The sequence below is a fragment of the Melospiza georgiana genome, chromosome 1 (assembly GCF_028018845.1).
Source record: "Melospiza georgiana isolate bMelGeo1 chromosome 1, bMelGeo1.pri, whole genome shotgun sequence".
NCBI lineage: Eukaryota > Metazoa > Chordata > Aves > Passeriformes > Passerellidae > Melospiza > Melospiza georgiana.
Window position 1 is genome coordinate 85478929 of NC_080430.1, and position 25998 is coordinate 85504926.

A 25998-nucleotide genomic window follows, 5' to 3' on the forward strand; every position below is an offset into this window, starting at 1 on the left:
TGGTTGTTTAGATCACATAGCATTAAAATGAGATTAAAAACAAGATTAAAAACATGCTCATTTTATACATCATATCTCCACCATTGCAAGTGCTTTCAAGTTGCAGACAGTTAAGAAGCTTTTAATGATAATGATCCAATTATTTTTAAGACTTGGTTGTAAATACATCATGTCAATATTTTAAGGGTTTAAAATAATTATTTCAGTTTTACAACTTGGTAAAAACTATGGTAAGAAATATGCACGCCATATGAAATTCCATTAGCAAGGCACCCTTAAATCATACCCTATTCCTGGTGCATTACAAACATAAATCAAAATTAGAATCCTGTAAGTGATAATTTCTTTACTTGCTGCTTTCTTGGAATGGCATTATTATGTTCAAACCCCACATGGAGGTTGTGGTTGAGGTGTTTCCAACAGCAGTAAATAGTTTGAGTCTTTCAGAGGTGAGGACCCACAAACTGGTGTTTTCCTATACAGGATGCTGTCACACTTGTACAATTTTTTGTTTTCCTTAATTTTATTATTAGAGTTTTTAAATACTTCCTTTAAAGTGGAGGAGAGAATTAAAATGGATATAATATAATTAGTGGATGATGAACACAGACTCTTCTAATTATCTTTTGGGGATGACAGTGATTCTGGACAGGTGATACTACAGATATCACCTCTGTAATAATTGCCCATAATAACATGCCTAATAGTAAAAATACTCTGAAGTAGTTTATCCCTGTTTCTGAGCTTTGTGGAGAATCCATCTGAATGCATTGTGGGGATCAGACTCCACTGCTGTCCTTGGCTTCCTGGCACAACAGCCCAAGTTCTGAGCCTTGGTCAAACCTTTAAGTTATTCTCTTGAACAGGATTCTCAAAGCAGTTGCAGTCTCCTTTAGGCAAAGATTCAAGAGAAGTGGCTAAAGACTTAAAGAGTTCATCTGAATTTTCCTCCTGTTTCTTGTGTGCAGTTGTTTTTTGTTCCAGCACAGCACTGTCAAAACAGAGACACCTCTCAGACTGTGGATGAGAGAAGAGTGTGCTAGCTGTGTGGAGAAAGAAATCTGTGCTTGTGCACTCATTTATTTTATTTGGTAAGGGAGGCTGAGCTCTGTTTTCATGCTTTTTGGATAGCATACTCTTGGTTTTAATAAACAAACAATGATTCACAATTAAGCCTATAGTTTCAAATTTCATTTTGCAGAACAAAGACTTTGTCATTCTTTTTGTGCTTTCCTTTGCTCTGAGTTTTCATGCCAGATGAACCAAAGCTGTTTACTCCCAGGATCAAGTATTCATCTTGCACTGTGGGCAGGTGAGCACTGGCAGAGCTGAACTCTCTTCAGTAACAGCTTTAAATGAATGATGCTGAGCCAGTAGCCTCAACACACTTCCCACAGAGTTTGGTGTTCCTCTTCTGGAGCTGGTTAGCAGACAGCTAGAGTGTGTTTATCCCTGCAACTTGTATCCTGCTTTAGTGTTAGAAATAAAATTTCATTGTTTCTAAAGCAGCATGGTACAGGAAATCCAGATCTTACAAAAGAAGAAAATATTGTCACTGACAGGCTCGTGTTTACAGCTATATTTGAATATTTAACCAAATACATGCAGGTTTTTTCCCCTGATTTATAATACTAAGTAGAATACTGTCTTTCCTTTTACACTTTATACAATGCATACAGATGGTGTAGTATATAATAATTGTATCTACAATACATTCTACAATAATTTACTATTTAATACACTCAGTATATTAGTTATATGTACGTGTAGACAGAGGTGTATATGTGCACCGACATATTCTTTATTTTGAAAACCCTACTTCTGCAGGGGTAGTGGGTTTAGGTGTAATTACAGCATCTCATTGACTAGGAGAGAGTGTAAGTTGTGTATAAAATCATCTGCTTACAATAAGTTAATGGCAGGATCACAGCTTAGTCCCATTAGTAAATTTCCCTTGGTACATATTCTGTAATTGCTTTAATTGGTCTCTCTGCTAGCTCCCCTAAACAGAAAACGCCACTGAAAGGCTGCCATAATACATGGAAAATATAATTCAGTCCATGCTTTTAAGAGAGCAGGTGTCTCCCCCAGTCTGTTTTAGTAATTGAGCTTCACTGAGAAATTTCAACTTGTTACAGCCTAGTGTGATAAATTTTGGGATTTTCTTTTGAATTGTGCCTGTTTGTAGATTCTGATTTGGCCCTGATGACTACCTCTCAATGGTAGCCTAGGAGTAATAAATACATTCTTATTGATGGCTTACATCTATATGTATATATAGAGAGAGAGAGAGCATATATATATGCTTGCTAGAGACAAGCTTGCTTAAATTAATTGTAAGAAAAAGGAAAAGGTTTAATATAAGTATCTGTTGATAGCAATGAAATACCACAGGGGAGCTAAATGATTCCTGTGACTGATTTGGTAAAAAAGGATGGAAATGAATGTCAAAGGCCCTGGGCTCCATCCATGTACTTCTTGATCCTGTCAGGAGGTTTTTGCCTTGTAGGAGCTGTCTCCAGCTGCAACTTCGTTCTCATATCTGCTGGTCCAGTAGATAGTAAATCAGGTTTCCTTTAGGCAGGGGAGTTTGCAGCAGTGTTAATTGGTAACAGGCATTGTGCTCTTAGGGATGTGGAGGTGGCACATGAATTGCTGGTTCCTTCAAGAAAACAGTGGAAGCACTGTTCATGAACAGGAACTTCTCACAAATACAGAAAGGAGTATATTCCCCAATAAATATTTGTCCAGCTGTGTAGATTTCCCAGTTTTCTTTGCCTGCAAGTGCACTAATTGATTATCACACCAAAAAGGCATTTTGATCTGTTAGTGCTGTGAGGATTTTGAGCCTGTGTATTAGCAACATGATTAATTTATGGTTAATTTGTGTTGCATGTTCCAAATTACTGCTGTTCTGGACATGTTAGATTACCAAAAGCCCAGGCACTGTGTGTGCTAATACGGGGACTGAACTGGGTCTGCTAGGTGTAGGGTGAAGCACAGACAAAGTAATTTGTGGTATGTATAGAGGGGTTTTGAGAAGGATTTTTTGTCCTTGGTTAGCTGGAAGAACTCATCAAAGACATGGAGAAACTTGTTTTGCAGCTCCTTTGTGTGGTTAGATAAGTTGAGCTAACTTTCCTTGACCCACAGGTTCATGAGCCTTCAAATGTTGATGAGATGATCGTTTTTGACCTCTATTACTGTAAGCTGCAGCTGTTTGCTTCTGTTGTGGTTTAACCCCAGCTGGTAGTAAGTAAGTACCATGCAGCTGCTCACTGACTTCCTTCCCTCCCTGCCCCCAGTGGGATGGGGAGGAGAATCAGAAAAAAGGTAAAACCTATAGGTTGAGATTAAAAGAGTTTAATAACTGAAATAAAGTATAAAATAATAATAAGAAATAATAATAGTAATGAAAATCAATATCTCAGATCTTCTCAGGTATTAAATATAGGCCCAACATACATCTGTGCCCTGGGATTGTTCAGTACATGTCCCACAGCTGTCTTTGACAAGTTGACAGCTAAAAGTCTGTGGTATGTATATCTGTGTAAATTCCCAAAGTGATATCAGCATTCTTATTCAATAGTATCTCACCTTAATTCAAAGTAGTGTCAGAAACTGAAATTGCACTTTGAATACAGATCTGTGCAAATTATTTAAGAATATTCCATTAACTTATGTCCTGTGATGAGCTGAAACTTGGGTCTTCTATAATGTGACTATGTAGTGTCCCACGTTTGGAAAACCTTGTTGAGAATGTAGCTGTGCAATAATGTGTGACACACTTCTAGCAGCTTTTTTTCTTTTTTATTTTATGACACAAAATCTTTCTTTTTTGGCCAAGTCCCTAGCTATTGGTAGAAGAGCATGAGTCTGAAGGACACTGGCTCTCAGCACATGTTTTTTCCATTGCAAGGAACTTCATTTTGTCCGTTGTTTTTGTGAGAGCGTGATCAGCACAGAGCAGCAATTTGAGGAGTTACAAGCTGGCACATTGTGAGACCAAAGAGTGCCAGCTGGGCCTGAGGAGCAGAGTGATCCCTGGTTGTGTTTTCCTGAAAGTGTTTGGACAAGTTCCATGTTGTGAGCAAGATGGGCAAAGCTCATATATCCAATAGGAGTCCTTAAGGCACTTTTTAAGTGTGCTCTCCAGCTGTATTTAATTACACCTCTAGCTGGGTAAAATTTCCCACAAGTTTTAAAAGTCCCTGGCCAGTACCTGAATTTATGCAGCTTAAGGTATTTGACACTGTTTCAGACTTCCTACTATTTGTCTTCTAATCCTTAAAATAACTTTTCTCTTTTAATCCTTCACACATACATATTTTCAAAGGCCTTTTTTTGTTTATAGTCAGCCGCTAAAATGATTTGGCATCTGTGGCTTTTTGCATCAGCTATCAAGGGAGCAGGAGCTGAGAGGGAAATGCTAGTCTAGCAGTGATGAGTTCTGAATGATGACTGCTTTTCCACTAAACTTTTGTCTTTGTAGAATTAATGTAATTTCTGCAGGCAGTGTAAAGCTCTGATGGGGGGAGGGGAATAATTTGTGGGGGAGTTTCTTTAAAAATCAAATGGTACATGTTTGGGGAGGTCTGCAGAAAATTATTCTAATAATAAAACCATGACACTGGAGGTTTGCTATTTTGAAACATATAGCAATATTCAACATATTCAAAATTCAACATATACTAGTGAGAAAAAAATCTCAGATGAGAATTGTCAGCTGTAGATGATAGAATTATCTGAAAATCCTGTCTGCAGGTGCTGGGGACAGAGCTGAGGTCAGTCAGCCTCAAGCCATGCTTGTTTCTGTGGGTGTTCCAAATTGTCCAAATGCTTCCCCAACACTAGGGTGGTTTGGAAGGCTTGGTGCTTATCCTGCCCTCTTCTTCTGGGCTGTGCAGAAAGATGATAGGGTGCAGAAGCTGGTCTGTTGTGTAGTCTCTGTGTCATCAAGCCCCCTTTGCCCTGAGGGAGCTCTCTGAGGCCCCTGCATGGTTCCCTGCTGTAGTTCAGATTCCTCCAGCTGTTTGCCTGCCATGAGTCCCACTCTGGCTCTCCCCTTTCGGGAGTGCTGGTCACTGGGAAGGACTGGAGGACATTCCTGGCACACCTGGGTCTCTGAAGAGCTTGCAAGCTGGGTCTGGGGCAGACTCATGTTTGAGTCAGTTTCAGAAGATATTCCGGAAATGCTTTAAATCACAGACAAGGCCACCACGTGTCTTACCCTGATCCGGTTCAAAGGCTCATCCAGTTGTTCTCCCCAAGAGAACAATTGTTTCTCCCCAAGAGAAACAATTTTTTTCTAATACAACTGAGGCATTTCCCGCTGTGCCAGGCTGTGTGTTTGTCCTGCACTCCCTGTACCAGTTAGGCATCACTGCGCCTAGTAGGTTTATCTCCCTCAGGCTGGACACAGCTCTGCTTCATTTCCATTTGCAAAGGTGTTGGCCAGATGCTGAAACATGTCTTGCCTTCAAAAGAAAACGCTTAAATTCTCACCCCTCATTGATGATCATATAGTTAAATACTTTGCAGCAAAGTAGCACTGCTCTGCCCTGTCAGCAGGGCCCTGTCAATACAGATCATTCAAGCTCACACTTCCAAGCCCATGGAGCTAATCTGGTGTATAACAGCCATGGATCTGGCTCATTTTTCACATGCTGTGAACACCACTAAACATATTCATAGAAACCTTTGCTTTGCCACAGAGTTTCCTCATGACCATGAAAAAAAGAATTTAGAACTTTCTTATGTTTAAAATTATGAGAATGAAAATCTCTCTTGGCTCATCTGTGTTTTTTCTTGCTTGAATGTGAATTATAGCAGAACAAGTTTTATTATACAGTAGTGCATTGTATCATGATTAAGCTCTCTGCTGGAGCAATAAATATTACTATTCTATGTAATTTTCATTTAAGCAATTGTTCTTGCTCTTCAGTTGCCTTCCATGCTTCTCCTCTGTTTATGTGTATGTGCATAGGTGCTTCATTTCATATTGCACAGACAGGTAATACTAAATTTCATAGAAATTCGAGTGTGTGTGTCTCTGTGTGTGCCAACCAAACACAGAATCAACAACAGAAGTTATGTGTATGATCGAAGACTAATCTATTTATTGAACAGATGTTGGGAGGGAGGAGAGCAGTCTTTTTGCAAAGTGCCACTTTTAATTGTGACTCCAATATATTCTTACTTTACAAAGCCTTGGTAGAATTTTATTGACTTGATATATTCTTTGTAAATTAAAGTTTCAAATGCATAAGGAAATTACCATAACAAGCACCAGTGTGTGTTCCTATTTGAAATTGATCAGGTTTCAAACTATCTTAGCCATATATAACATTTTAGTGAAGTACAGAAATTTTCATGCCGTGAGTTTGGGAAGCCAGTTTGTTCTGTTCTATCCTTCTACCCAAGCTCTTTAAAAGAAACACTTTCCCTCCATTTGTCCTGGGTCTTATTTGGCTGAATGTGTAGATTAGTTCTAATTCTGGCATCTTGTTTGGTCCTTGGAATGATCAGCACTGCCCATGCTGCACCAGGGCTCTGCAGGGGGACAGGCTGCTTTAGCCACGTGGTCCTGGGGCTCTGACTGATCATATATTTTGATTTCTTATGTGCATTAAATCTGTATCAAAACAGCCTTGAGGTATCTCTATTAGAAGATGACACGTGTCTGTCCCCTCCTTGAAAGTTCACAGGCTGTTGTTAATGCTCTGAAAGGTGCTGCTTTGCAGTGTGCTTGGCCTGTGATTTCTGCAAGTACCATTATTCTAGAAGCATGAATTAGGGATCAAAATAAGTATATCTATAATATACTAAAAGCTGAGGTTATAAGTGCTCAAGTGCCCATAATTATTCACTGTGTCTCACAGTTTCATTCTTTTGGTGAAAGGAGATTTGAGTCTTCCTCAAGTCACTGAACTACTTTGGAGTTAATAGTTTATATGAGTGTGTGCACAGGTGCATGAAGACAGCAGTTTCCAGCAGTTTCCCAAAAACATCAGAGTTTTGGGTTGGAGTTGCATGTGCAATGCTTTTTTTCTTAAAACCTGTAGGGAATCTTTAGGTTTTGGATGGTTTAGAAAAGTCTATCAAAAGGCAGAGGAAAAAAATGAGCAAAAATATAGATGGTCAGCAACATTCCATGCCTAAATTAGCAGCTCAATCTATGTAATGACTACAGGGCAAAAAGTCATACAGTAAGGGACCCCCCACAACTGTGAAGTGACATAGCATATTGCATGGAGGAAAAAAAACAATTTAAACTTTATTAAGGTATTCAGTGTGCTACATATTGGAAAAATCTTCAAAAGAAAATGTTACTGATTGAAGAGAAATTATATGAAGAAGCTCTGTATTACCCCAGTGCTATAAATTTAAGTCAATGACTAGCCTGTATCAGAAACATGGAAATTTTCAAGAACCTGAACCTGTCATTAAAAAAAAAAAAAAAAAAAAAAAAACAAAACAAAACAAAACAAAACAAAACAAAAGAAGCAATTATTTTTCTAGATTTCTGCTGGGATCTTAATAAGGCTCTTTGATTTCTGCTGGGAAAAAAAATGCCTCTCTGAGAGATGTAAACTTAGAGCAGCTGTTCAAAATCACCAAAGTGGTGCAGTATTTTTGATCAGCCTTGAATATACCTCAGAATGTTAGTGACAACCAAGATGTCAGGACCAGCTTTTTTATCCATGTTCTGCAGGAGATACAGGGGTGAATTCATGCAACATGCACTTCTGTAATAAAACCTGTAGCATTCATGAGGAGAAAGCAAATCGCTCACCAGGGTGTGGAATTCCTGAGGTGAATGTACAGCTGGGAATACTTGTGGTGCCTGTCTGTGGGAATGTGATGCTGGGCACCTTTCTGGTCAGGTCTGCTGTTTGTACCTGAACAGGCAGCATGAAGAGGTGCTGCTGCACAGCACATTATGGGGTCCTGCAGCTGTCTCAGAAATCAGGAGGAGTTAAGGGCAAGAAAGGAAGCAAAGTAAATCTGACTGGAGCAGAAGGGGATAAAAAGACTAGAGGTGAAGATGCAAACATAAATGGAATGAGAACTTGGAGATCTTTGCTTACCATAATTTGATTTTATCAACCTTTAAATTTTTTGAAAGGTAAGAAAATTGCTTACAGACTGTACTTGTGTGTTCGTGGCAGGTGAGGGCCTTAGGTAGCAAGAAAAGTAGTGTGCTAAGGGTGATGCTGGGGGCTGCAGCACATAAAGACTTGGCAGTGGGTACACTTGAGAAAACTAGTTTAGATGTGATGTTCTCATGCCATGATAGCTGGAGGAAGAGAAAGTGCTTTTAAGTTTCATTTATATTGCATGACCTCTTTTGGAATCTTTTTAGGGCCTTGGGCCTGGTTTCCTTAACATGTAGACTTGCACATTTCTGCATGGGAACCTTGCAGTTTATTTCATTTCCTTACTTTCTTATTTTTCCACTATTTTTTTTTAATCCTTCCCTATTACTCTCTACTGCAGTATGGCCAAGTGCTCTCTTCTCCTAAGTCTTATGCTTAAATGCCCTGTACAGTGTTCCTACAATCCTTTCACACAGCTCACATATGGAAACAACACAGGGCAGGACTGTACCTTAAGGGGGAAAAATAGATGTGGTGAGGGTTGAAGCTTTTCTTGAAATCTTTCTCTAAACACTAAGCAAATGAATGAGAAGCAAAGCCAAAGGTGTTCTGTCTGTGATGGGAGTCAAAGGTGGTCAGATATGGCTACGCAGGCTGGCCCTTTCCTTTAGACATTTTTTCTCACTTTTAACAGCCTGGGAGTGGAATCTGTATTTTAACCAGAAACCTGTGTTAGAAATTATCTTTTAAAAGCACTGCCATCTGCAGGAAGAACCCACAACAGATTAGTTATTGGGGAAAAATAAGTGACTAAGTGCAGCTTTTAGGAGTTCTACTTTGAACAGAAGTGAAAACTAACGAGGGGAAGTACGAAAAAGCAAAGTTTATCATCCTGCCTTCCATTATAGCTGCCATTTTATCCTGTTTTAAGAGTTTTCCCCTTTCTGGCTTGTCAACATCTGTATTCAGTCATTACTTGACAACATGATTATTTTGTTTTTATTATTAAGAATGAATATGCCATAATTAGCTGAAATATCAGTCTCATAACTACAGGTATAGAGGTGTTTCATTTGATAAGACGTTGTGCCCAGTGGATAAAAATTACTTAATGTGCCAAGAAGGCTTAAAATCTGAAATATAAATTTACCAATCCAATTATTTAACCATGATAAGAGTATTTTGACTTAGTTTCAGAATCCTTTTACAGTTCTGGTGTTTGCAGCACTAGCCAAAGATGAAGATGTATTTAACCATGGGTTTTATTGCTGGCATTTGAAGAGATGTTTGAAGGAGATCTGTTTGTGTGATTCCCTCATGAAATCTCATGTTTGCAGCTGTATTATTTTGCCTTGCTGCTAGATGTTTTTATCTGGAGCAGTGTTCCTAATACAGCAGAAATCAGATGACAATCATGCCTGAGGTAGGAGACTCCTTGATGCATTCTATTCCTTGTTGTAATGTGCCTGGAATGATACATATTCTGTAGTGTTTTAGTCTATTTTGGAGCATTTACATGGTCTTATTCACAGTATTGTGGTCAAGATTTCCCTTAAAAACTGTTGCAGAATTTTGGTTTTGGTTTGGATTTCTTTGCTGATTTACCTCCTGTTCTGACCAATTTTCTCTCCCCTCCTAAGCTTTTGTTCCACAAAGATTACTTACAGAATTCATTTTTTATGCATGTTAATACATGGATTTCAATTGCACATGCATAAATTACGTATAGACTTGGAATAAAGAATGAGAAAATAAATTACTAATCCAGTAATGGTTGTAGACTTTACAAGTACATATCGTGCTATTAATGGGTATGGTATCAAGCGCAAAGGGAGTAATTGCAAATTAAACCCTGGAGCATTGCCTTGCAAAAGGGAGCAGATTAGAAGATCTGCTGCTTTCTTCCACTTGGGCTGATATCCCCCCCTTTGCTAGGACATCAGTTCTTCTGCAGGAAACATCTCCTTTCCACACCTCTGAATCACGTTTTGTGGCATTCCCATCTACTCTGTAATTAAGAGCTTCTCATTTTAATTTAGCTTTGTTTTCTAGGGAGGTTCTTGAAAATAATAACTTCTACTCCAGACAAATTTCTCGAGTCTTCTTTACACTTATGATGTATGTGCACTTATGATGTGAGCAGTGATCATTTTTATCACCAGAGAGTAGAAGAATATCTCCAAGACAGACTGAGTAACTATCACTGTAATCACACACCAAGTGTTTAATTGTTGGTTGTAGGACATTCTGGAGTAATAACTTCATTAGAAAAGTAAAATTTAATTTTTAGTTTTACCACTTTTGTATTATTTTATTGCTCTTTTTCTAGTGCACTAATCTGAGTTTCAAAAAAATCAGTTCAAAATGTCTTGGGAATCATTTACAGTTTCATAATGCTTTGGTTTTGCCTAGGAAAAAACAAACATAGCTTTCAGATAAACATAAAAGCACCAGCTGTTTTCCTCCAGAACTTTTATTTCCATAATAATTGCCTTTGGAGGTAATTTTACAAGAAGAAGCATATAATATGTGGAAATATTTAAGAATAGGTTTACAGTAATTCTATTACTGTATATACAAAGACTGATTTTCTTGCCTCAGTAAGTGCTCCAGAGGTCATACATGTTAGGGAAAGAAAAGAAAGTTCTAGGAAGCAGCTCAGCTTCCCAGTGCCAACTTGGGCATCTTGGGGGCCATTTCTGGAATCCAATTTTATTTTTTTTCAGAGTTTTCTGGGCTATTAATTTAATGAAAGTCCTGATCTGATTTCTTTCTTTCCCCCAAGCATCTTTTCAGGAGCTTGATGGCTACTTCTGTGAACAGGAGCCCCAGTAATATTGGTAGTGCTTGCCTCCTCTTGGGCTTAGTGCCTTGACTTAGTGGTTGGGCATTTAAATAGTTCAGCTCCTCACTGTGGGAATATCTTGTCTCTCCTTAGAAGAGCAGACATCTTTGCAGTCTCCATTATATGAATTTTGGCTTCTTAGACTGTGAGTTTGCATTGGCTAAACCTAGAGGGCTGTACATGAGCCCTGGTGTTTTTTGGAGGTGTCTGTATCCTGCTGTGTGACTGGGATCAAATATTGAATTTTCCTAGCCAGAATAGCTAACATCTGTGATGTTAGTGTTGGTGGCTGAGCATGCAGATTCAATCCATTGATACCCCTTAGCAAGTCCACAGGAATGTTGAAGGGAACATTGAGCTTGTCATCCTCACTCTTGTGTTTCTTTCACTGGCCCCTGGCCCAGCTGGCATATGTCCAGGAAGACAGAGATCTGTCTGCTCCCAGTGGGTTTTGCTCTCTGCTGGGCTCTGCCCAATTTCTCACACCTGTGTAATAGAAAAAAAGAGCCTGCACTAACATCGTCATGGGAGAAGAGCACTGCACTATCAAATGGTGCTCTTGGCTTTGCAGCAAGTGGGAAAATAAATGCTGTTTAAGACTCTAAAAGTGAAGAAGTTGGGCGATGTTATGTAGAAGATTTTTTTTGGGTAGTGTGTATCCTTTTATGTGTGCCCCTGTGAGTAACAGGAAATTTCTGTGCTGCTGCACTTCTCTTGGATGAAAGGGTTTGTATAACTCACAGAGGCAATCCTTGCATTTAACAAAGATGGTTCTCGTATCTTTCCTGATTCATGTCTCTCACTTTAAACCATACGTCCTTCCATCTCAGCAAAAAGGTGATTTCTTAAAATAATTTTGCCAGTCACCCTGCCTGCCTTCTTCCTTTTTGCTTCCTGCTTTAAATCACACTAATTCGGGTTCTTCCAACACCAATGGCTTCCTAATATCTTGCATTTGCAATGAATCACCCTTCCCTCTTCTGGTTTCCCACTCTTCCTACTCCAAAGCATCCCTGTTAGCTAGTTTTTGATTCATGAGTTGTGTGAGAGTGATGCAAATGGAAGTTAGCGGAAATTAACTTCAGGTAGTGATGGATTTTCATGTTGCAACTTCATATTTTTAGATTTGCATAATACCTGGCTGTATTTCTTAAAAGTTTGCCTTAGACGTGGTCCTAAGTGGAGTGTGTGAATTCTCCTCAGGCATGGTGTCTCAGATTTTCAGCTCTGATTTGTTGACAGTTTCTGATCAACAGAATAACTAGTATTTGATGCACCCCTTTCTATCCTGAGCATTTCTTTCATTCAAATTGTGTTCTTTTAGCATCTCACTCAGTATTCTGTGCAAGCCCTTGATGAGGTAAGGGAGTGATCCAAGAGCCCATGTGAGAAATGGGGCTGAAATGTGAGGAGGATGCCTGTGTGCTGGTGCAGGGCTCAGCCTGCAGCCCAGACTAGTGCGCAGCTGTGGCAGCACCTGTCTGCAGGATGTACAAGGACTTGTCCCCAGAGGTGCCTCTTCCTTTCCCTCTGTATATGCAGTCCGTGGGTGGCTGGCTTGGTCCAGGTCCCTTGTTTTTGGGGGGCAAAGCTGGGTGCCTATGCCCAGAACTGTGTCTGGCTAGAAGTTGTGTGCTGGAGCAGGGATTGATGCCACACTTTCCCCAGACTGCATCCTGGCCAGCCATGGGAGCAGGGCTGCTCAGGGAGCCCTGCCTGGGGTACCAGGGGCAGGAACAGCCTGCTCTCACAGAGACTTTTTCCTGTGATTGTAAATTCGGCTTCCTCCACAGGTACAAAATGCAGTCTTTCCAAAGCAAGCTGTGCCAGGGCTGTGTTTCATAACCACCAGGGGAAAATCGTTAAAGGGGATAAAAAACTGGAATTATTGATTGAGTAGCATGGAGGGCAAAGCATAACCTCTCTTTTGCTCCTTAAAATACTGTGATTTTTCTCAGTTGTGGAGTAACCTAGGTGCATCTTAAAGCTAGCTGATAAGGAATTTTTTCCTTAGGAAAACTGAAAAACTCAGTTTTTCACAGGTATATTCACACAGTAATAGTATGACATTAAAACAATTAGCAATTGCAAGTGTACGTTTTGTAAATTTTCACACCTATAGAATTAATATGCTAATATTGTGACTAAACAGGTTCTTCATTTTCCTCTTCTGGTTCCCATGCATTACACCTGTTTTTCACAAGGACAGCTTTTTATTTCAGTCAGTGAAGCTAACAATGCACAGCAAAGGACGTTGTTAGAATTCATTGTATTTTAAAATGATGCATGGCATGCTGACAGTTGTAGTTCATTCTTTGGCACACATCCCTGACATTTCTATTCCTGTAAGAAGGGGTACTATTTTTCTGGTTTTAGGAGGAAGATTTTTGGAAACATTCTAAATGAGAAAGGTAGAAGAGGGGAAAAAGGTGTTCAGTCTTCAGTATATATTGAAGAATATCCTTTTTGGAACTGTTTGATTTTTTTTAATGCTTTAAATAACATTTGTGCTGGTCTCGGTTAAGTACTTACTTTTTGTAACTCAAAAGACATGGATAAAATAAGCACAAAATCACAGATACAATCAAGAAAATGCCACAGGGCCAAAGTCCTCAAGTGCAAAGCTGAGCAGTTCAGATGTGACAGACCACTTATTTCTGTTACTGCAGAAACTGTATTGCTTTTAAGAACCTTAACCTCTGTTTCCTTTTTCTGCAGCTGTCAGCTGTGCTCGCAGCTTGTCTGTATGAGAGGGTTACACAGGTGTCTGAGATCCCAAAGTGCAGCTCCTTCAGTGTTAACACTTTTTTCTCATTGGTGTGTGTTAGTTCAGCAGCAGATTACCTAGAGAAAGGCATGGTAGGGAGATCTGTAAACCTACAACCAGAACAAATCAGCTCTAGTGAAGAGTGGCTAGAAATCTGTCTGTGTATGCAAGCCCCTAAGTTCATAACTAAAACAAAAATAAAAACCCAAAGGATCAGTAATGATCGTACTAAACACGAAATAACAACAAAACGTCAAACCAAGTCTTTATAAAATACCTAAACTTGCAAGGGGACTTTGTAATTGGGAGAGTTGTCACTGTCTGCTGTGACTGTCTATCAGGACTTGAATGATAATACATTTAGGATTTTTATATAAATCATTCTCAGTAAGAAAGATAACCTCTGGTTTAACTGTATTCAGTGTGTTTATTCTGCAGTGTGGTGAAAAAAATGGCTGATGCTTGACTGATGATGTTTTGTTGGTTCAATTGAATGATTCCTTGTAGTAGCAGGTAGCCAGTGGCCATCCTCACATATTGTATTCTCAATACCCAGTGATTTATAGTGCCTGACTGGAAAAATACACTGATTTGGATTCTGCTTCATTGCTAAAGCAGAATTATACTATATTTTGGTACCACTTTAGCTTTTGATTTAGTTGCAAACTTTAGAGGTTTTCCCAAAATACGTCTCTAAATCTTATCCTTCATTAGTATCCTGCATTTAGCCTGTTTTTCAGGACATATAAAATCCTGACTGTATGTGCATTTTTGCCTAAGTTACTGACCACTTCTCAGGACCTAACTAGCCTAACTGATAGACACTACAGCCCCCCAGTGCTGCAGTGTTTTGGCTAATTAAAATGTGCTTTTTGTTACAGTGTTTGCAGCAAATCTGTGAGGCCTGTATCATGTGCTTTTGGAAAAGGAGAATCATTTTAAACTTGCATAACAGTTTTTAGGACAACCTGTTGAGAATCTTTCAACAAAGACATTTCACATGGCTTGCTTAATCTGAAGAGCTGATGTTTCCCAGTGCAAAGAAGATGTCCTAGTGCTGAGCAGATCTTTCACCAGGCCCTCAGTTATCCTGCCAAGCCCAGCAGGGTCACTGGAATGAATAAACAGCTTAAGAAAGGGAAGGATTATCCCCGTTAACCTCAACAGAAGGGTTTTTAACTTCCCATGCTACAAGTGCTGGGCCAGGCAGGCATTTTACTCCACTGCAGCCCACAGACTGCCCCATCACTGCTGCCAGTCCTTGCAGTGCCTGCAAATGCTTCTGCAGTTTATGTAACAGAGGGAAAAATTAGCGATGATTCCATTTGTTTTCTTAGACATGAGTGCCCTCTCTGGGCTTCAGAAGCAATTTCCAAGTGGCCAGTGCTACTCCCACACACTCCCTGGGCTCTGCTCCATTGCCAGCATCTCTGCAGAGTGCTGCACCACAGCTCATGTCCCAAACCAAGCCACCCTCCTCTCTTCCCGGCTGGCTTCAGCCCAGGCTGGCTCACAGGCTGGTGTGGGTGGTGCAGGGGGAAGCAGGGAGGGAGCCAAGGGGTGCAGGCAGGCAGGCAGCTTTCTGTAGCTGTGCCTGGGCCCAGCAGGCAGGACAATGGTAAGCAGGGTAAGGAGTGCCAGCCCCCAAGAGCTCCTGTTTCTGCCACAGCATTCTCCTGCAGAAATGGGCTGCTCATGGCTTGCACTGCTTCACTTGGTAAAAAAACCTGGATGAGCGGATGAGCAGACCCAGCAAGTGGTGGTGAATGGAGCTACATCCAGCTGGTCACCCTGGTGTTCCCAGGGCTCAGCACTGGGGCCACACCTTGAGTCCTGTGTCCAGTTCTGTGTCCCTCCCTACAAGGACACAGAGGTGCTGGAGAGCACTTACGAGCATCAGAGAGGAGCAGTGGAGCTGATGTAGGGATTGCATTTCCCATGAAGACCAGCTGAAGGAGCTGGGTTGTTTAGCCTGTGGAAAAGGAGGTTCAGGGGAGACCTCATTGCTCTCTAAAACTCCCTGGAAGGAGGTTGCAGCCAGGTGCAGGTCATGTCTCCCAAGCAGCAAGTGGCCTCAAGTTGTGTCATGGGAGATTTAGACTGGATATTAAAAAAATTCTTTATAGAAGGTGGTCAGGCTGCCCAGGAAAGAGTGGAGCCACCATGCCTGAAAGCATTCATTAGGCATGTGGATGTGCCACTTGGGGATGTGGTTTAGTGGTAGACCTGGCAGCACTTGGTTAACACATGGACCAAATGAGCTTAGAGATCTTTTCCAACATACGCGTTTCTGTGATTCTTTTGTTATCTCAGGTATCTGACATGATTTTTCTCCATACATTCAAGCCTGATGTTTTTAATTTCCTGATCATCTGGGTTATGACAGACCTGCAAGAAAGCTGAGCCTAAAATTGATATGCAGCTTGCTGGCTTCTAGGTGTTTATGTAATTTTCTGTGAGATACTCACAATGTTCAGCTCATGTCTAATTGGTGCTGTTCCTGGGTGGAATACAATATCCTTTTATACAAGAAATTTAATAATTTTAAGTAGCCCATTTGAGTCTTTCTGTATTTTCTCTGATAAAGGAAGTTGTTTGATGCAGTATATTTTTATGGCAGTCAAACCTCATGTTTAATTTGGCCCTTTTATGCTTCAGGACTATTTTGCTCATGTGGTATTGGATTGTGTGGTGTTTGATGCTCCTTTGCTTCTTTGTATTCAGTACACAAAAAGCTGAAATGCTGCTCTCTGGATACATCTGAAAATCTAAGGTGACAGCAGCAGTGGCAGGTTGCAGACTGTTCCCTTCCTAAAGCCATTTCTATCTGTGCAAAACTGTGCAGCCCTTTTTGGCAGTGGTACTACTGACATTGTCAGTGATTCTGGTAGTATTTGGCATTGTCGTTCCAGGGATGTTAACATCACCAACAAGTTCAAGGTGATGGAGAATCAGAGCTGGAAGAAGCAGTGGTCAAAAGGATCAGTCCAGTGGCTGTGGTGGCATTGTTTCATGTTCTGTGGATCTTTTTGGACACTACTGCAATTTCTAGAACTGGAGCCAGCATAAAACGTTCATCAATGGTGCTGTCACATGTGATAAATGAAAAAGAAAAACAATGAAACGTGGTCATAAACAGGGCTTGTGAGTCTCATCAGCAGAACATTAAAACCCAACTCTTAAGTAGATTACAGCTGCTTTATCTTCTGGATTAAAGCCCATGCACCCACACAGGCACACGTAGGCTACAGCAAGTGCCAGAGCTTTGGTACCTTTTGTCACAGCAGTGCCACTGATGACATGGTCACCCTGTTTAGTTGCAGAAGAGCTTCCTTGGGCTCTCTTCTATCTGTCCAATCACAGCAGATACTTCTATACACATCCTTCTAAATTAGTTGGCAAAATGTTATTTTAAATTGTTTCTTCCAATCTGTCATTTCCCTATGCATCTAACAAAATATGGCCCTAATGGAAGGAAGGATTTTATTATTGTTAAAATCACCAAAGCTCTGTCTAGCATGAAAAAAATTATCCTTTCATGGAGCTTATATATTGCACCCACTGCCTTTTTGTTACTTCCCATAGCAGGTAGGAAATATCACAAAATGGATATACTTTTATTATGCTTTTCCTTGTCATACATAAATATATACACACATTTACAGGAAGTCTGTTAGGATATCTGCCATGGTTCTCTGGCTGCCACTATCTTAAAGCATTGATAAACTATGGAAATAGTACATGATTTTTCAGGGTCTTAAATTGCTTTTAAAATTGGGTTTATCTGAATCCTTCTTCTGTTGAAAACCCTCTTTTGGGTTAGTTCAGTTGTGTCCAGAGATATTGAGGCAAGTATCACAAAAAGATTTCAGTGAACTGGGAGAAGTCGGAACCATGACAGTAGCAGGGGTGATGAACTTATTTTTGTGAGAGGATGAGAGTCTGCTGTAATCCTGGTCACAGACTCCTTTTGCCAGCTGCTTTTTGTGCTTTATCTTCTGAGCTGACATTTCACAGGAGACAGATGTATTATATATACACACACATCCACGTGAGAGGGAAACAAAATCAAGTCAGGGAGATACAAACCCCTTAGAAGAGATTAGAGATTGGAAGGACACAAAGCAGGTACTGATACCATCTCTGGGGAAAGTGATTAGGTTTGAGAGGGATGAGGGAGATAGTGCCCCTGTCTCAGAGATCTCTCTGTGGCACAGCAGCCTTATTTAAATGTCTCACCATGCCACATTAGCACGTTTCAAAACCCATCTCAAACAGCTAAGCAGGTGAGAAGGGACTTTGTGTTCCTGTGCCCTGGGAGGCAGGCATAGCCAGCATCTGCCTGTGGTTTGGTCCTCAGTTGTCCTAGCTCCTCAGTGTAACTTCCAAAACGTCCTTGGCTGTGTATTGTGGCATCACAGGTCGTCTGCAGCAGGAGACAGCTTGAAATGCAGGCAGGTGGTTGTCTACAATTTCCAGCTCAGTGTTTCATTAGTCTCCCTGGTATCTGCAATGGAGAAAGTCTCAAAACATCAGAAATATCTGAGAGATGGGAGGCAGGCTTTGCTTTCTCCAGCATGTTCCTGAAACTACTGAGCAACAAAACCACTTCTGCTGTACATGGAAGACTGTCAAGTAACATTTCTGGACAGCCAGACTTTTACATAACACAGGCAGCAGCAGATTTTACTTGAGTGCAATGACATGCTTGTTTCTGTAAGATTTCTATCTGATGTAAAATTTATAACTTTATGAAAATGTCAGCTCAACTTTTTAATCAGTGGTCACAACAGAAAGGCAAATGTCAGGAAATGGGAGGAAAACAGGAAGCAGAGCAGGGAATATCACTGTGCTACTGTACAGATCCATGGTGTCTGTACAATTTGTGTATGGTACACAGGTCTGATCCTCACAGGCCCACAAAGGGGTAGCAGAACTGGGGGAGGTCTGGGGAGGTCAGAAGGACAGTGATGGTGCAGAGCTGGCGTCTTCAACCCTTAGGTGAGGTAATGGGATGGAAAGGAAGCATGATACAGGTCATGACAGCATGACAGAAATGGGGGTGGTTGTTACCACCTCCTCCACTATGAGGATTTCGAAATATCGAGTTGAGGTAGTGGATGGATAAGAAAAGAAAATGGTTCTACCCTGTGCATATAGCTGTGGACCTCCTTGCAACCAAATTCTGTTTATTGGAATTTGGTTTGGCAGGATGTTTGAGAGGTTAATCATAAAGTAACCTGTTAACTCCATCCATTAACTCCACCAACTCAGTAAGGAGTAGCCATTGACCAAATATCCAATGCAGACGGTGCTGGAAGCTGGACATGTGTGCTTGCTCTGTCCCTGTATACTTCCCCATGCATCTCCTTCTGCCTCCTGCTCGTGCAGGTGGACCTCTGATCCCACCCAGCACTGCTCGTTCTTGTGTACTGTCATGGTTCCCAACACTTCCAGGGCAAAGTGTAAGACTTCCCTTTCCACATTGTAACCATTGGAACTGTCTCTGTGAAAAAATGAAAAAAAAAGAGTAAATAAAATGAAGGGGGCAGGCTAAATACTGAGGTTATGTAATTTGCAAAGTGCTCTAATACCACATGCATGATGCCAGAATGAATGATGCCAGTGATGAATGCCAGAGAGCTGTCAGGGTAGATGGGACTGCCGTCAGGTGCCTTGGAAGTGGCCTGACTGCTGCAAGGAGCTATTAGAGAGGCAGCTGTGAGGAAGTTTAGTACAAACCAGAGCCCAAGGCAGTCTTACATTGAAGTGTTGTATTACAGAGAGGTTGTCACTGTAGTTTTAATTGGCAGAAATCTGCTATGACTTATTCTCCAGGCAAGCACATTAACTTGCAGTTGAACAGATTTCTTTGTCCATGATTGGGTTTAACGCATGATGAAAACTGTTGATTAAATCATGATTTACCAAATTGCTGTATCTCATATTTTGTAACTGATTGGAACATGTGCCCATGCAACAGCAAGGACAGGAGGAAGAGGAAACAGGAACAGCTCCGTGACATACAGCTGTGGTTTTGTGGAAGGAGGGGAGGAGTAGTTTCAGAGAGGCACTTCTGAGGTTGTCAAGGTTACAGGTACTTCTGTAGGTGAGTGGCTTGGGCATTCTCTGCTGAGAACTGGCATCAGCTGTTTCCATCTGAGATAAAAAAATTTGCATTTTAATTGGATTGTTGCCTTTTTCAACACTGAAGCATAGCATATAAGCAGTTGGAAACTTTCCACAGGACCAGTGAAATTATTAAAAAAATTACAATAGCAGCATTTACCCCAATAATATTTTGAAACTTCCTTAGTTTTTAAGTGTTTCCAAGATTAGGATCTCTTTATAATCACTCAATGAATTAACCACCAAGATCTGGCTTTTTATTTTTCTAGATCTCAGTAAAAATGTTGCTTTTGGAAGGGAGGATTCACTGTTTCAGAGGCAGGGAAGCCAAGAGCTGCGTGCCGTTCTGGTGCTCAGTGTGGGAACTGAGGATTTGCACTGAACTTGCTGCTTTCAGACATGGCTGCAGTAGCAGCAACTGTGCCTTAGCCCTGGGAAAGAAATCTGTGCTGATACCAGCATGGCATGGCTCGAGAGGAGTCTGACAGCACCACTTGTACACTTCAGGAAAACAAACAGTGTCGCGGTAGATTTCAAGCTGCGCTCAGAATTGATACAATATGTCATAATGAATTTTCTGCCAGATTTAAGAGTGATACAGCAAGATCTTCATCTGCTATGAAGAAGTGAAGCACCACTGACTGCCTTAGTGCTGTATAAGTGTACACAGCTGGGGGTGAGGCCAGGGGGTTTACAATGCAGAGCAAACAAGCCAGCACTGCACTGAGCAAGTACCAGGTGCTGAAGTTGTGCAGAGTAGTGGTGTAGCCAAAAAGGAGCTCAGAAAGCAGGCAACCTCCTTTGTAAACCAAGGAGAACAAATTCACTGCTCCTGCAGCAGCAGAATTTAGTGAGAAAGCCCACCACTGCTGTGGGATTGGAACAGCCCCAATTTACTTGGAAATGCTTTTTGTGTGCTAAGTCAGGTAATTTTGGAAACTTAAAAACTCAAAAATTAAAAAAAAAAAAACAAAATAACCTTTTGAAAATCTTGCTAAATGAATATTAACTGCTAAGTTTTAAGTAAAGCAGTACTTTCAGCGAGTGCCTTGCCATTGTGGCAGCTCGTCCTCCCTGAATATGGAGGACCTCCCTCTTGAAAGGGAGACTGAGGAAAAGGCACTCTTACACTTTTAAAACCAACCTTTGTGTGCCTGCTGTGCCTCCAGGCCTTCCCACTGTCTGTTCAAAATCTTCAGTTCCTCAGTTTCCCTACTGTCCTTTCAGACAGGCAGAGAATCCTTAGTGGCATCATCATCGCTGTCCCTTTAACTGGACTTGATGATCCTTGTGGGTCTCTTCCAATTTAGAATATTCTGTGCTTGTGTGACAGGCAGGGGCAGGGAAGGGCTGCTGGAGGCACAGGAGTACCAGAGCAGCCCTTCACCAAGGGTCCCACCAGTGCTGTCCATGTGCACCCCATCACTGCAGGCTGCTCTCATCAGTCCAGCCGTGTAAGTCTGTGTTCTGTGTCTGCTCCTTGGAGGAAGAGGAAAGGGAGGAGCATTCCCTGCCTGGTGGAAAGGGAGCCAAGAGCCAGGACAAGCTCATACAGCTTCAAAATTGAATGAGGGTAGGGGTGAAGCTCAAAGTTATTTTCCCTAGAAGTCTGAGACTTTGGTGAAATGATAAAAGAAGAGTTGTGGAATTATTTTCCCTTGTTTGGGCACTGTATTGCACTGACATTTATGTGCATGATGTTGCAGTAATCCAGTCAGCTCAGCCTGTTCATTCATGACCGTTCCTGTAACATTACCCACAATGTTGTGTGTGATATTGCAGAGAAAAAGGTGAGGGCAAGGGTGCCAGCTGACTGTTGTCAGCTTAAGTACGATGTAAGATTTGCACTTACAGTAATGATGGGTGCAAATGCAGAGGCAGAAAATGGGCAATTTTCTAAGGAAAACTTCCATGGTACTAAAACAACATTTATTTTTTTCAGGTCCCCTTTTCAGGTCAATGATTACTGTTCTTCTGTAGATTTACCAAAGCAATGACTTACCCCCATATAAAATAGTTTAAGAGCTGAGGTCTTACTTGTTGAATCTTTACTTAAATAACTTTCTGGTGTAAAAAGGACTCATCACACATGACATTAAAGTGTTGCTGATTGTGACTGGAGGCATTTACATTCTGAATCCAGGTGAATTATATTAGGTGTGTTGCACTGTTTTTACTTCATTCCCCAGTTGGTTTTATAACCAAGTATAACCTATAACATTTGCTTTTCCAGAATAAAATAAATCCTGTACAGGGGATTGACATCACTGTTTTCCTATGGTGCCTTTTGAGTAGTGTTTAAATTTCAAGTGGTCTTGTAGATTTCATACAAATTCTCCATGAAAAGTAGATTCTGTTTTTAATATTTTAACTCTTTATATCACATGGCTTTGTAAATCATGGGGCTGTTACAGTCCAGTATGAAAAACATTTAAGTATCTTTACGTAATGTGCAGGTGAACTCATTTTGGGATGAAACTTTATTAATTGCAAGAAGAATACTGTATTTTAGAGAAACAGAATTGTACAGATCAGCATTCAAATATGTTCCACCAAGGACATCACAGTTTACTCTGCTTTACCTTGGTTGAAACCCAGGGCACCTCCCAGTGTGCAGGGGGACCCAGGAGCATTGCTTCCATCCCAAAAGTCCTTCTTCCAGTGTGTCCAGCTCAGTGACACTTTGCATGTACAGATGTAGGGACTGAAAACACAGAAGTATCATAGTACCATTAGGATAGTAAAGCAGCTGATTTTAAATGAGATGTGCTGTATTTTGCTGCACTTTCTGCATCCAAATGGGCAGGAAGTGACCCAAAATTGTGGAAGAAGCCACATGTTGGAGATAATTGTCAACAGTCAGTTCCAGAACTAGGATAAGCTACCCAGGGAAGTGGTGGAATCACTGTCCATGGAAGTGTGGGAAAGGTATGTGGATGTGGCTCCTGGGGATGTGGTTTGGTGTGGAACACAGTGGTGCTGGATTAACAGCTGGACTCAGTGACCTTAGAGGTCTTTTCCAGCCTTAATGGTTCAACAGTCTGTGATTCTATGGAAACAAAGTGTGGGCTTAAATATTAAGGGCATTAAGAAGAAGTACAGCATAGGGAAACAAACTTCTGAGCTCTTGCAGGTCTCATCTAGATTTAACTCTTACATGAGGAGAGGCTTTTTTATGGCCAATTTGGCATCTAGTTCTCAGGCTGTTGTGTGCACACAAAGACATAACCTGCCTCAATGAGGTAACTGTTAAAATTGATTTGTGAAGTATTTGGTTTGTGCTTTAAAATGCGCAGCCCAGGAGGTGGGCTACATTTCTGTAGAAAAAGAAGACCTGCTCTTTGGTGCAGGTCTTGGAGTAAACTCTCAGCAATGGAAGGCTGAGCCCATCTGGGTTATATTTATTTGTATGACAAACAGGCTGGCAGTCAACAATTTGTGCATCCATAGCCTTTAAGAATTTCAGCAGTATCAGATCAGTGTATCCTGGCCCCTCTGACAAATCCTGCCCTGATGACAGTGGTGCCAAAGTGCTGTGAGGTGGCCAGGCTGTGCCTGAGCTGCTGCTGTGTGTGCTCATTAAATGGAAAGGCCGGGTTCCACTGGGGGCATGACAGTGGATAGATGCATGGGTGGAGGGTTTAATGCTGCTCTGCAAGTGCATGTGGATTTTCAAGGCAGAAATAGACTTCTTTTTTGACAGAAGTATAGATAATCCAGCTCTCACAGCTTTCTGCTTTTTGAAAGAACCAGATTGGTCTCCTGAACCTTGTGCTGGTGGATTTTTTTTCCTGCCTCATCCTTGGAAATGAAGTTATTTCAGTGTACTATGAAAAGAGGTGTTTGGAGACTTACTGACTTACATAAAATGGAATATTTCATTTTGTACATGAAAAGTATCCTCATTCAGAAATGGCTGAAGCTATTCCACTCTGCTGGAAATAAACTATTTTCTCATGAAAGGGAAGATAAACTAATGTGATACTATGATTACTACAGAAAGTAAAATGCTTGCTTCCAGTGGGAAAAAAGTAATAAAATGTATAAATGGCTCTCTATAGCTTACAGTAGCACTGTTGAATTATCAACAGCTGGCATTTCCTCTAGCTTCAGTCTGTGTTCATCTGCACCATCAGGGTGTGCCCAGGTCTCTGTCACAGCTGTTTTATTGCATCTTCCTGCACAGGGAGCAGGGACAGTCCATACCAGAAACATCCAGCCCCTTGTGCAGGCAGCTCCTTGTTTTCCTTGCTGCTCCTATGCCCTGTGCACAATGCCCATGTTTGTGTCATGTGCCCAGCATTACTCACATTGCTTTAGGCTTTCTGTGCCCAGGACCAGCACTGTGCTGGGCTGGGTTGCAGTGTGTGTTGGTGCCACATAATGAACTCTGTCCTTCTTTCAGGCCCGAACTGCTTTGCAGAAACCCTGGTGATTCCAGCAGGCCGGGAGGTGAAGACTGACGAGTGCACTATATGTCACTGTACTTACGAAGAAGGCACGTGGAGGATTGAACGGCAAGCCATGTGCACTAGACATGAATGCAAGCAAATATAGGAAATCTACAAATCTACAGACTTTTCGTGGTTTTTATAAAATATCCCACAGCAGTGAGCACCTGAGATGACCCAGGGAAATCCATATGAGAAGATTCTGGCGAGGAGCAAGGAATAAAATACTGATATTTTGTTTTTCAAAGTAACATAATACTGCAAGGCAAAGAAGTGCATATATTTAAAGCATTTGGACATAAGAATACCTGTCTTAAATGTGTTATTTTCACAGTGAGTACACTTAAATACACTATAAAATATTCTATGTATTTCTATAATACCATTATAGAGCTTAAAAATAAATGTTTTATATAGACAATACAGATTGAAGTACTGTAGCATTGCCTCTCCTCTTGTATACATGCGCCATTGCTAAAACTATACACTTCTGTTCCAGTTTCGCTATATGAAGATTTTATTGTGTGTTTTTTGGTTTTGTTTTGGGTTTGGGGTTTTTTTTGATGTTGCTTATTTTGAGTTTATTGGGGCAAAAGATAGCACATGAGAAAACCTTGACATGCTCCATTTTGGAAAAAAGAGGAAGAAGAATAGGCTTTCAGAGAAGATGTGCTCATTTATGAACATAAATGGGTTGTAATGTAGAGGTGAGTCAGCTCCATATCTTACTTTTACTTGTGCTCCTGTCTTCTGATCCACTGCCAAGATGACTTGCAGCAGTGGGTAATGTGAAACTGGTCTCTCATAGCTACTGCTAAAAATTTATTCAGATGAATTCAGTTCTTAATATTCATTTCAGACATAAAATTTATCAGTAGGACAGATATGGCTGTGACATAATACGGCATCACCAAGCTGGTGGAAGCGATGGTAAGTAATCGCAGAGCATCATTGATGTGATGCATAATGGATATGGAGAAGTGCAGCTTGGGAGGGCTACAGCAGCCACATAAGCCTTCACTGATGTGGCTCCACATTGCTGAGTTTAAACAGGAGAGCTGCACCATTCCCTAGCCCTGCTCTTGCCACCTTGTTGGAACCTGGTTCAATATTCTGTTTGGCAGAGTGTACAGAATCTGTACACACTCTGTATTTAAGTGAAAGGTTTAAAACTCTGTCTTTGAATCCATCAGAGGATTTCTAGCACATAATCTGACCCTGCCTGCATGGGAGGTGAGTTACATCTCCCTGCTTCAGCCACCAACAGCCTTTGCTTAATTTCATTTCAGTTTTAGTTTAGTTTGTCACCAAATCCAACAATATGTCTGCTTTGGATACCTGTTAAGGCAGTGACTCAAGAAGTATGTTTTTACTTTTAAGCTTTTGCTGGAGGGAAGATTTGATTAATAAATGTCTGAAACCAGAAGATTATTGCTTAAATTCCCACTTACTCTTTGCTCACTTCTCCTATGGTGTAACCTGGTTGCACTTTGCATCCATACAAAGTATGACTTTCTGCTGCTTCTGAACACTGAGGAACTTTTGCCAGTGACTTCAGTGGATCCCAGTTACCACCTCATGTCCTTATTTTGAGCATATTTCTGTCACTGCGAGTTATTTGGGAGTAAAGGATGTATGTTTTGTCTAAAACTTGTGATAAAGTATACCAACCAGTCCATTTCATAGGAGTCAGTAGTCATATGACAG

General features: G+C 40.9%; 1 protein-coding gene across 2 annotated transcripts in view; it reads left to right on the forward strand.

Moving 5' to 3' along the window:
- The window catches only part of VWC2 (von Willebrand factor C domain containing 2), a 56021-nt gene extending 30307 nt beyond the window's left edge, over positions 1 to 25714 (forward strand). For both annotated transcript variants that reach the window (XM_058025689.1, XM_058025698.1), the window contains exon 4: positions 24246 to 25714. In XM_058025689.1, the coding sequence (XP_057881672.1) occupies positions 24246 to 24397 (152 nt within the window). In that variant the 3' untranslated portion in view covers positions 24398 to 25714. The remainder of the gene's footprint in view (positions 1 to 24245) is intronic.
- Positions 25715 to 25998: the final 284 nt, after the last annotated feature.